We start from the raw sequence: 12,852 nt of genomic DNA on the forward strand, positions 1-12,852 counted from the left end.
TTAAAGACAATGCTACCAAATACTAATTGAGTGTATGTAAACTTCTGACCCACTGGAAACGAAAAGCTGAAATAAATCATTCTCTCTATTATTATTCTGTGATGTACTGACATGTATGTGTAACTGATAGATGTGACTGTGATGTACTGACATGTATGTGTAACTGATAGATGTGACTGTGATGTACTGACATGTATGTGTAACTGATAGATGTGACTGTGATGTACTGACATGTATGTGTAACTGATAGATGTGACTGTGATGTACTGACATGTATGTGTAACTGATAGATGTGACTGTGATGTACTGACATGTATGTGTAACTGATAGATGTGACTGATAGATGTGATGTACTGACATGTATGTGTAACTGATAGATACTGTGATGTACTGACTGTGACTGATAGATGTGACTGTGATGTGACATGTATGTGTAACTGATAGATGTGACTGTGATGTACTGACATGTATGTGTAACTGATAGATGTGACTGTGATGTACTGACATGTACAGTTGAAGTCATTTCACATTTTTCAAAATAAAGTGGTGATCCTAACTGACCTAAGACAGGGAATTTGTACTGTACTAGGATTAAATGTCAGGAATTGTCAAAAACTGAGTTTAAATGTATTTGGTTAAGGTGTATGTAAACTTCCGACTTCCAACTGTAGCTGTGGTAACTAGTGGAAACCCTGCCACGCACACTGTGGCCTTGGTCACCACCATAGACACAGCCCAGCAACCCTCCCTCCTCTGATGTGATTTGATGTGGAGCTCCATTCCCAACCAAATGAAGGACAGTTTAAATGAGTCTGACGGCACCGTCGTGATTCTGCATAGTTTACATTTCTGTTGAGAAGGACATTTTATCAGACATTTTGGCAGGTCATTTTTCTCTTCGAGTGAGCAGTCCTCCAGCCTGATTCTCTAGTTGTTTCACTGTCCATTACATCAATAACTGTGTATGTTTTCCTGCAGTGTAGAGAAGCTCTGTATGGTAGAAGCCATACTTAGTAAGCAGACTCTCCTCCTCCTAACCCTGATGTGATCATATCCCTGTGTAATGAGGCAGGGTGAGTGCAAGGTGGGGCTCGTTCAAGCACAACAAAGACATGTCTACCAAGTGGAACAGAAAGACAGTCAAATGTACATCTGGCAGCCAGGGAGAAGGATGCACTAGGATCCACTGTGTCTCGTTCTGTCTCTCTCCCTCTTTCTTCTCCTGCTCTCTCTCTTTCTCCATCTATAACCTTTCTCTCTCCATCTATAACCTCTCTCTCCATCTATAACCTCTCTTTCTCCGTCTATACCCTCTCTCTTTCTCCATCTATAACCTCTCTTTCTCCATTTATAACCTTTCTCTCTCCATCTATAACCTCTTCATCTATAATCTCTCTCTCTCCATCTGTAACATTTCTCTCTCCATCTATAACCTCTCTCTCTCCATCTATAACCTCTCTCTCTCCATCTATAACCTCTCTCTCTCCATCTATAACCTCTCTTTCTCCATCTATAACCTCTTCATCTATAATCTCTCTCTCTCTCCATCTGTAACCTCTCTCTCTTCATCTATAATCTCTCTCTCTCCATCTGTAACCTCTCTTTCTCCATCTATAACTTCTCTTTCTCCATCTATAACTTCTCTTTCTCCATCTATAACTTCACTCTTTCTCCATCTATAACTTCTCTTTCTCCATCTATAACTTCACTCTTTCTCCATCTATAACTTCTCTCTCTCCATCTATAACCTCTCTCTCTCCATCTATAACCTCTCTTTCTCCATCTATTACCTCTCTCGCTCTTTCTCCATCTATAACCTCTATTTCTCCATCTATAACTTCTCTTTCTCCATATATAACTTCTCTTTCTCCATCTATAACCTCTCTTTCTCCATCTATAACTTCTCTTTCTCCATATATAACTTCTCCTTCTCCATCTATAACTTCTCTCTCTCCATCTATAACTTCTCTTTCTCCATCTATAACTTCTCTTTCTCCATCTATAACTTCTCTTTCTCCATCTATAACCTCTTTCTCCATCTATAAATTCTCTTTCTCCATCTATAACTTCTCTTTCTCCATCTATAACTTATCTTTCTCCATCTATAACCTATTTCTCCATCTATAACTTCTCTTTCTCCATCTATAACTTCTCTTTCTCCGTCTATAACTTCTCTTTCTCCATCTATAACTTCTCTTTCTCCATCTATAACCTCTTTCTCCATCTATAACTTCTCTTTCTCCATCTATAACTTCTCTTTCTCCATCTATAACTTCACTCTTTCTCCATCTATAACTTCTCTTTCTCCATCTATAACTTCACTCTTTCTCCATCTATAACTTCTCTCTCTCCATCTATAACCTCTCTCTCTCCATCTATAACCTCTCTTTCTCCATCTATTACCTCTCTCGCTCTTTCTCCATCTATAACCTCTATTTCTCCATCTATAACTTCTCTTTCTCCATATATAACTTCTCTTTCTCCATCTATAACCTCTCTTTCTCCATCTATAACTTCTCTTTCTCCATATATAACTTCTCCTTCTCCATCTATAACTTCTCTCTCTCCATCTATAACTTCTCTTTCTCCATCTATAACTTCTCTTTCTCCATCTATAACTTCTCTTTCTCCATCTATAACCTCTTTCTCCATCTATAAATTCTCTTTCTCCATCTATAACTTCTCTTTCTCCATCTATAACTTATCTTTCTCCATCTATAACCTCTTTCTCCATCTATAACTTCTCTTTCTCCATCTATAACTATCTCTCTTTCTCCATCTATAACTTCTCTTTCTCCATCTATAACCTCTTTCTCCATCTATAACCTCTCTTTCTCCATCTATAACTTCTCTTTCTCCATCTATAAACTCTTTCTCCATCTATAACCTCTCTTTCTCCATCTATAACCTCTCTTTCTCCATCTATAACTTCTCTTTCTCCATCTATAACCTCTTTCTCCATCTATAACTTCTCTTTCTCCATCTATAACCTCTTTCTCCATCTATAACTTCACTCTTTCTCCATCTATAACCTCTTTCTCCATCTATAACTTCACTCTTTCTCCATCTATAACTTCTCTTTCTCCATCTATAACTTCACTCTTTCTCCATCTATAACTTCTCTTTCTCCATCTATAACTTCTCTGTCTCCATCTATAACCTCTCTTTCTCCATCTATAACTTCTCTTTCTCCATCTATAACTTCTCTTTCTCCATCTATAACCTTCTCTTTCTCCATCTATAACTTCTCTTCTCCATCTATAACTTCTCTTTCTCCATCTATAACTTCTCTTTCTCCATCTATAACCTCTTTCTCCATCCATAACTTCTCTTTCTCCATCTATAACTTCTCTTTCTCCATCTATAACTTCTATCTCTCTATCTATAACTTCTCTCTTTCTCCATCTATAACCTCTTTCAATTCAATTCAATTCAAGGGGCTTTATTGGCATGGGAAACATGTGTTAACATTGCCAAAGCAAGTGAGGTAGATAATATACAAAAGTGAAATAAACAATAACAGTAAACATTACACATACAGAAATTTCTAAATTTTCTAAATCTATAACCCCTTTCTCCATCTACACCTTCTCTCTCCATCTATAACTTCTCTCTCCATCTATAACCTCTCTCTCTCCATCTATACTCTCTCTCCATTTATAACTCTCTCCATTTATAACCTCTCTCTCTCTCCATCTATAACCTCTCTCTCTCCATCTATAACTTCTCTCTCTCCATCTATAACCTCTCTTTCTCCATCTATAACCTTTCTCCATCTATAACTTCTCTTTCTCAATCTATAACTTCTCTCTTTCTCCATCTATAACCTCTCCATATTTAACTTATCTCTCCATCTATAACCTCTCTCTCTCCATCTATACTCTCTCTCCATTTATAACTCTCTCCATTTATAACCTCGCTCTCTCCATCTATAACCTCTCTCTCTCCATCTATAACTTCTCTCTCTCCATCTATAACCTCTCTTTCTCCATCTATAATCTTTCTCCATCTATAACTTCTCTTTCTCCATCTATAACTTCTCTCTTTCTCCATCTATAACCTCTCCATATTTAACTTATCTCTCCATCTATAACCTCTCTCCATTTATAATCTCGCTTTCTTCATATATAACCACTCTTTCTCCATCTATAACTTCTCCATACTTAACTTATCTCTCCATCTATAACCTCTCTCTCTCCATCTATAACTTATCTCTCTCCATCTATAACCTCTCTTTCTCCATCTATAACCTTTCTCCATCTATAACTTCTCTTTCTCCATCTATAACTTCTCTCTTTCTCCATCTATAACCTCTCCATATTTAACTTATCTCTCCATCTATAACCTCTCTCCATTTATAATCTCTCTTTCTCCATCTATAACCTCTCTTTCTCCATCTATAACCTCTCTTTCTCCATCTATAACCTCTCTCTCTCCATCTATAACCTCTCTCTCTCCATCTATAACTTATCTTTCTCCATCTATGACCTCTCTCCATTTATAACCTCTCTCCATCCATAATCTCTCTCTCTCCATCTATAACTTCCCTTTCTCCATCTATAACCTCTCTTTCTCCATCTATAACCTCTCTCTCTCCATCTATAACCTCTCTTTCTCCATCTATAACTTTTCTTTCTCCATCTATAACTTCTCTTTCTCCATCTATAACTTTTCTTTCTCCATCTATAACTTTTCTTTCTCCATATATAACTTCTCTTTCTCCATCTATAATTTGTCTTTCTCCATCTATAACCTCTTTCTCCATCTATAACTACTCTCTTTCCATCTATAACCTCTTTCTTCATCTATAACCTCTCTTTCTCCATCTATAACTTCTCTCTCTCCATCTAATACTTCTCTCTCAATCTATAAGCTCTTTCTCCATCTATAACTTTTCTTTCTCCATCTATAACCTCTCTTTCTCCATCTATAACTTCACTCTTTCTCCATCTATAACTTCTCTTTCTCCATCTATAACTTCACTCTTTCTCCATCTATAACTTCTCTTTCTCCATCTATAACTTCTCTTTCTCCATCTATAACTTCACTCTTTCTCCATCTATAACTTATCTTTCTCCATCTATAACTTCTCTTTCTCCATCTATAACTTCTCTTTCTCCATGTATAACTTCTCTTTCTCCATCTATAACCTCTCTTTCTCCATCTATAACTTCTCTTTCTCCATCTATAACTTCTCTTTCTCCATCTATAACTTCTCTTTCTCCATCCATAACCTCTTTCTCCATCTATAACTTCTCTTTCTCCATCTATAACTTCTCTTTCTCCATCTATAACTTCTCTTTCTCCATCCATAACTTCTCTTTCTCCATCTATAACTTCTCTTTCTCCATCTATAACTTCTATCTCTCTATCTATAACTTCTCTCTTTCTCCATCTATAACCTCTTTCAATTCAATTCAATTCAAGGGGCTTTATTGGCATGGGAAACATGTGTTAACATTGCCAAAGCAAGTGAGGTAGATAATATACAAAAGTGAAATAAACAATAAAAATTAACAGTAAACATTACACATACAGAAATTTCAAAATTTTCTAAATCTATAACCCCTTTCTCCATCTACACCTTCTCTCTCCATCTATAACTTCTCTCTCCATCTATAACCTCTTTCCCCATCTATAACTTCTCTTTCTCCATCTATAACTTCTCTTTCTCCATCCATAATCTCTCTCTCTCCATCTATAACTTCTCTCTCTCCATCTATAACTTCTCTCTCTCCATCTATAACTTCTCTCCATCCATCTATAACCTCTATTTATCTCTAACCTTGCTTTCTTTTCCATCTCTAACCTCTCTCTCACTCTTCCAGCCGGTGCCCATCGATGACTCGTTCTGTGGTCTGGACATCAACCAGCCCCTTGGCGGCTCTCAGCTGGTGACGGGACACACCCTCTACACAGAGACACGGGACCGCATGACCTCTGTCACCTCCTACGTCTACAACGGATACTGCGTGGCTTTTGTCGGCACCAAGAGCGGACGCCTCAAAAAGGTCAGTTACCGTTACTAGCAGTTGTGGTCAGTTACCAGCAGTTATCGTCAGCCACTGCTTTTGTTTCTAAAATGCTGACTTACAGTACTTAAGCCCATCGCACCTTAGGGAGCATAGGCCAACGAAGACTCCTCTCCATCGCACTCTGTTCTGGGCAGTCTTCTCCAGCTCGTTTGGCTATTCTGGTGTCCCAGTTCAAGGTCCATTTAAGGAGAACCCAGCCGCTTCATCATTTTCGAAGCCATGGCCTCTGGAGACTGAGGAGTCTGTCCACTGACTGGTCTTCAGACCCTCAGACACTGTCAAGTGGTGCTATTCTATTCCAGGGACTCAGTCTGGATGGAGGACAGTGTGGAAACTTTTCTCCTCCATATTTAATGCTTTTAGTCCTGTGACAGAGGGGCAGGGGCGTAGAGGGGCAGGGGCGTAGAGGGGCAGGGGTGTAGAGTGGCAGGGGTGTAGAGTGGCAGGGGTGTAGAGGGGCAGGGGCGTAGAGGGGCAGGGGCGTAGAGGGGCAGGGGCGTAGAGGGACAGGGGAGTAGCTAGACAGGGGCGTAGAGGGACAGGGGCGTAGAGGGACAGGGGCGTAGAGGGGCAGGGGCGTAGAGTGGCAGGGGTGTAGAGGGGCAGGGGTGTAGAGTGGCAGGGGCGTAGAGGGGCAGGGGTGTAGAGTGGCAGGGGTGTAGAGTGGCAGGGCGTAGGGGGCAGGGCGAGGGGGCAGGGGTGTAGATTGGCAGGGCGTAGGGGGGCGTAGGGGGAAGGGGTCTAGATTGGCAGGGCGCAGTGGGTGTAGATTGGCAGGGCGTAGGGGGCAGGGGTGTAGATTGGCAGGGCGTAGGGGGCAGGGGTCTAGATTGGCAGGGCGTAGGGGGCAGGGGTCTAGATTGGCAGGGCGTAGGGGGCAGTGGGTCTAGATTGGCAGGGCGTAGGGGGCAGTGGGTGTAGATTGGCAGGGCATAGGGGGCAGTGGGTCTAGATTGGCAGGGCGTAGGGGGCAGTGGGTGTAGATTGGCAGGGCGTAGGGGGCAGGGCGTAGGGGGCAGGGGTCTAGATTGGCAGGGCGTAGGGGGCAGTGGGTGTAGATTGGCAGGGCGTAGGGGGCAGGGGTGTAGATTGGCAGGGCGTAGGGGGCAGGGGTGTAGATTGGCAGGGCGTAGGGGGCAGGGGTGTAGATTGGCAGGGCGTAGGGGGCAGGGGTGTAGATTGGCAGGGCGTAGGGGGCAGGGGTGTAGATTGGCAGGGCGTAGGGGGCAGGGGTGTAGATTGGCAGGGCGTAGGGGTAGATTGGGGGGTAGGGGGCAGGGGTGTAGATTGGCAGGGCGTAGGGGGGCAGGGGTGTAGATTGGCAGGGCGTAGGGGGCAGGGGTGTAGATTGGCAGGGCGTAGGGGGCAGGGGTGTAGAGTGGCAGGGCGTAGGGGGCAGGGGTGTAGATTGGCAGGGCGTAGGGGGGCAGGGGTGTAGATTGGCAGGGCGTAGGGGGCAGGGGTGTAGAGTGGCAGGGCGTAGGGGGCAGGGGTGTAGATTAGCAGGGCGTAGGGGGCAGGGGTGTAGAGTGGCAGGGCGTAGGGGGCAGGGGTGTAGGGTGGCAGGGCGTAGGGGGCAGGGGTGTAGAGTGGCAGGGCAGTGGGGCAGGGGTGTAGAGTGGCAGGGCGTAGGGGGCAGGGGTGTAGATTGGCAGGGCGTAGGGGGCAGGGGTGTAGAGTGGCAGGGCGTAGTGGGGCAGGGGTGTAGAGTGGCAGGGCGTAGTGGGGCAGGGGTGTAGATTGGCAGGGCGTAGTGGGGCAGGGGTGTAGAGTGGCAGGGGGCGTAGATTGGCAGGGGGGCAGGGGTGTAGATTGGCAGGGGGCAGGGCGTAGGGGGCAGGGGTCTAGATTGGCAGGGCGTAGGGGGGCAGGGTGTAGATTGGCAGGGCAGGGGGCAGGGGTGTAGATTGGCAGGGCGTAGGGGGGCAGTGGGTCTAGATTGGCAGGGCGTAGGGGGCAGTGGGTGTAGATTGGCAGGGCGTAGGGGGCAGTGGGTCTAGATTGGCAGGGCGTAGGGGGCAGTGGGTGTAGATTGGCAGGGCGTAGGGGGCAGGGGTGTAGATTGGCAGGCGTAGGGGGCAGTGGGTCTAGATTGGCAGGGCGTAGGGGGCAGTGGGTGTAGATTGGCAGGGCGTAGGGGGCAGGGGTGTAGATTGGCAGGGCGTAGGGGGCAGTGGGTCTAGATTGGCAGGGCGTAGGGGGCAGTGGGTGTAGATTGGCATGGCGTAGGGGGGCAGGGGTGTAGATTGGCAGGGCGTAGGGGGCAGTGGGTCTAGATTGGCAGGGCGTAGGGGGCAGTGGGTGTACATTGGCAGGGCGTAGGGGGCAGGGGTGTAGATTGGCAGGGCGTAGGGGGCAGTGGGTGTAGATTGGCAGGGCGTAGGGGGCAGGGGTGTAGATTGGCAGGGCGTAGGGGGCAGTGGGTCTAGATTGGCAGGGCGTAGGGGGCAGTGGGTGTAGATTGGCAGGGCGTAGGGGGGCAGTGGGTCTAGATTGGCAGGGCGTAGGGGGGCAGTGGGTGTAGATTGGCAGGGCGTAGGGGGGCAGGGGTGTCGTTCCTCTGTAGTGCTCATTATGTTACCCCTTGTGGAAGAAGCTCTGTTCATTGCGGCCGTGCTGAATAACCTCCACTGGCCCATTAATTTTAATAGGGACCTTTATTCCTGCAACCCAGAGAGAGGGGGAGGCTAGAGAGAGCAGGCCCACACAAAACCCAGCCTCTGTCTCTGCTGGAGCGGCCAGACAATGCTGTCGGTTAAAGCTCCCGTCTGGCATTTGAAAAAAAGCATAATTGTTTTGAATGAAAATGACATTTGAATAGATTGTTAGATCCAGACTGTAGCTTTAAGGGCCGACAGTCCTCTTGTCATGGCATATTTCACCCCACCGCCACCAAAACAAGCAGCTTATAGAGCACCTAGTGGATCAGGTGCCTATTATACATGGGAATATTATAATGATGTTGCAGAAATTGGAGCGTGTTGCGTGGTGGAGAGTAGGCTACTTCATCATATGGTTAACCTGGCATTACACAGTCAGCACTGTTTTGGTATTGAAATAGACCTATTTAACAGTTGAGTGATGTATGTGTGGTCTAGAAGGGCTCCCTGTGTTGGGCTGCTGTCGAGGCTGCCTTGCTGCATGTCAATGATGTTGATGGTGGTTTGTGAGGTGAGTTTTTCCTGTACGTTGTTATATAAAGCTCTTTGAGCATCTGGAAATGTGCCTTACTGTATCAATCCAATCAATTGCCATTGGTCATGGTGGTACTATGCGTCATGGATCCTCCTAGTGTATGGAAGCAGATTGTGGGATTTGTCAGCTGCGCCTTGGCTCCTCCCCCCTGGGAACTGTCACAGCTTGAGTGACAGTGTGGGCCTCTGTCACATGGGCCGGAGCAGGACAGATCCAGTCCTCCTAAAAACACCAGCTGTCACTCCTAGAGAGAGGATTAGAGGGAAGGTGAGCGAGATATGAAGAGAGAGGGAGGAAGAAAGAGGTAGGGGTGGAGAGTGGGGGAAGGAGAGAGAGAGATGGAGAGAGAGGGCAGAAGAAAGAGGTAGGGGTGGAGAGTGGGGGAAGGTGAGCGAGAGATGGAGAGAGAGGGAGGAAGAAAGAGGTAGGGGTGGAGAGTGGGGGAAGGTGAGCGAGAGATGGAGAGAGAGGGAGGAAGAAAGAGGTAGGGGTGGAGAGTGGGGAAAGGAGAGAGAGCGATGGAGAGAGAGGGAGGAAGAAAGAGGTAGGGGTGGAGAGTGGGGAAGGAAAGAGAGGGAGGAAGAAAGAGGTAGGGGTGGAGAGTGGGGGAAGGTGAGCGAGAGATGGAGAGAGAGGGAGGAAGAAAGAGGTAGGGGTGGAGAGTGGGGAAGGAGAGAGAGAGATGGAGAGAGAGTGAAGAAGAAAGAAAGAGGTAGGGGTGGAGAGTGGGGGAAGGAGAGAGAGAGATGGAGAGAGAGGGAGGAAGAAAGAGGTAGGGGTGGAGAGTGGGGGAAGGAGAGAGAGAGATGGAGAGAGAGGGAGGAAGAAAGAGGTAGGGGTGGAGAGTGGGGGAAGGAGAGAGAGAGATGGAGAGAGAGTGAAGAAGAAAGAAAGAGGTAGGGGTGGAGAGTGGGGGAAGGTGAGAGAGAGATGGAGAGAGAGGGAGGAAGAAAGAGGTAGGGGTGGAGAGTGGGGAAGGTGAGCGAGAAATGGAGAGAGAGGGAGGAAGAAAGAGGTAGGGGTGGAGAGTGGGGGAATGAGAGAGAGAGAGATGGAGAGAGAGGGAGGAAGAAAGAAAGAGGTAGGGGTGGAGAGTGGGGGAAGGTGAGAGAGAGATGGAGAGAGAGGGAGGAAGAAAGAGGTAGGGGTGGAGAGTGGGGGGGAAGGAGAGAGAGAGATGGAGAGAGAGGGAGGGAGAAAGAGGTAGGGGTGGAGAGTGGGGGAAGGAGAGAGAGAGATGGAGAGAGAGGGAGGAAGAAAGAGGCAGGGGTGGAGATTGGGAGAAGGAGAGCGCGAGAACGATAGCGGGATAGAGAGAGAAAATAACAGTTGTGCTGGTAAGAGCATCTTTCTACCTGTTTCTGCTCGCCCTCTGTTTCCCTCGCCCTCTGTTTCCCTCACCCTCTGTTTCCCTCGCCCTCTGTTTCCCTCGCCTCTGTTTCCCTCGCTCTCTGTTTCCCTCGCCCTCTGTTTCCCTCGCCCTCTGTTTCCCTCGCTCTCTGTTTCCTTCACTCTCTGTTTCCCTCGCTCTCTGTTTCCCTCGCCCTCTGTTTCCCTCGCTCTCTGTTTCCCTCGCCCTCTGTTTCCCTCGCTCTCTGTTTCCCTCGCCCTCTGTTTCCCTCGCTCTCTGTTTCCCTCACCCTCTGTTTCCCTCGCTCTCTGTTTCCCTCGCCCCTAGAGACAACACCAATGGACCGGCTGGGTTATGGTTTCTTCATCTATTTATTCTTAATTGAATCTGTGCCCCAATAAGGATGTGAAATTGAAGAAGACTCATTCGGCGTAATCCCCCTTGTTTGAGATACTTAATCATTTAGACCTTTTGTTCCACATGGTTAAATTGAGTTAGATAGTAGAACACGGTTCTCTCCACTCTGGTGTGTACAGTAATGTTCAGAGTTTCCTTTCCATATCCCTGCTGCATTCCTCACATAGAGAATGTGTCTTCTCTTCACATAATATCTCTGCCTTCATTTATGACAATGTCTTGCTAAGCAAACCATCATGGCTGTCTGGTGCTGGTGCCACCATATCCTCTCTCACAGCCACAGCATGGGGGATGAATTAACCAGGATATTGGGAGGCACACCGAGAGACGCCGCTCCTCGGTCCACTGCCCCGCTGGCTGGCTGACTGACTGGCTAGGAGAGAAAAGCCCAGAAGCCTGTGTGTTGAGCCGTGGAGCCGTGGAGCCTGACCCATACATGACAAAGAGATAGGGGAAGGAGGGGAGAGGATGAGGCTGCTTGGTAGCGTGTTTGTTTAGGGGGTTACTGTAACTCCATCCCTGTGTGTCATGCATGCTAGTCCCTGCCCCAGTCCCTGTTTTCTTTCACTGTAGCCCCAGTCCCTGTTTTCTCCCACTGCAGCCCCAGTCACTGTTTTCTCCCACTGCAGCCCCAGTCCCTGTTTACTCCCACTGCAGCCCCAGTCCCTGTTTTCTCCCACTGCAGCCCCAGTCCCTGTTTTCTCCCACTGCAGCCCCAGTCCCTGTTTTCTCCCACTGCAGCCCCAGTCCCTGTTTTCTCCCACTGCAGCCCCAGTCCCTGTTTTCTCCCACTGTAGCCCCAGTCCCTGTTTTCTCCCACTGAAGCCCCAGTCACTGTTTTCTCCCACTGCAGCCCCAGTCCCTGTTTTTCTGAAGCCCCACTGAAGCCCCAGTCCCTGTTTTCTCCCACTGTAGCCCCAGTCCCTGTTTTCTCCCACTGAAGCCCCAGTCCCTGTTTTCTCCCACTGCAGCCCCAGTCCCTGTTTTCTCCCACTGCAGCCCCAGTCCCTGTTTTCTCCCACTGCAACTCCAGTCACTGTTTTCTCCCACTGCAGCCCCAGTCCCTGTTTTCTCCCACTGCAGCCCCAGTCACTGTTTACTCCCACTGCAGCCCCAGTCCCTGTTTTCTCCCACTGAAGCCCCAGTCCCTGTTTTCTCCCACTGCAGCCCCAGTCACTGTTTTCTCCCACTGTAGCCCCAGTCCCTGTTTTCTCCCACTGCAGCCCCAGTCACTGTTTTCTCCCACTGCAGCCCCAGTCCCTGTTTTCTCCCACTGCAGCCCCAGTCCCTGTTTTCTCCCACTGCAGCCCCAGTCCCTGTTTTCTCCCACTGCAGCCCCAGTCCCTGTTTTTCCCACTGCAGCCCCAGTCCCTGTTTTCTCCCACTGCAGCCCCAGTCCCTGTTTTCTCCCACTGCAGCCCCAGTCACTGTTTTCTCCCACTGCAGCCCCAGTCCCTGTTTTCTCCCACTGCAGCCCCAGTCCCTGTTTTCTCCCACTGCAGCCCCAGTCCCTGTTTTCTCCCACTGCAGCCCCAGTCCCTGTTTTCTCCCACTGCAGCCCCAGTCCCTGTTTTCTCCCACTGCAGCCCCAGTCACTGTTTACTCCCACTGCAGCCCCAGTCCCTGTTTTCTCCCACTGCAGCCCCAGTCCCTGTTTTCTCCCACTGCAGCCCCAGTCACTGTTTACTCCCACTGAAGCCCCAGTCACTGTTTACTCCCACTGCAGCCCCAGTCACTGTTTTCTCCCACTGAAGCCCCAGTCACTGTTTACTCCCACTGCAGCCCCAGTCCCTGTTTTCTCCCACTGCAGCCCCAGTCCCTGTTTTCTCCCACTGCAGCCCAGACTATGTTTTC

At 48.1% G+C, this 12,852-nt stretch overlaps 1 protein-coding gene across 1 annotated transcript in view; it reads left to right on the forward strand.

Annotated features, from left to right (window-relative positions):
- Positions 1 to 12,852, forward strand: part of LOC115125041 (plexin-A2-like) — a 522,986-nt gene that overhangs the window by 85,121 nt on the left and 425,013 nt on the right. Inside the window, exon 3 of the mRNA XM_065020830.1 lies at positions 5,829 to 6,011. Within this exon, the coding sequence (XP_064876902.1) occupies positions 5,829 to 6,011 (183 nt within the window). The remainder of the gene's footprint in view (positions 1 to 5,828; positions 6,012 to 12,852) is intronic.

Source organism: Oncorhynchus nerka, linkage group LG7 (genome assembly GCF_034236695.1).
Source record: "Oncorhynchus nerka isolate Pitt River linkage group LG7, Oner_Uvic_2.0, whole genome shotgun sequence".
NCBI classification, from domain to species: domain Eukaryota; kingdom Metazoa; phylum Chordata; class Actinopteri; order Salmoniformes; family Salmonidae; genus Oncorhynchus; species Oncorhynchus nerka.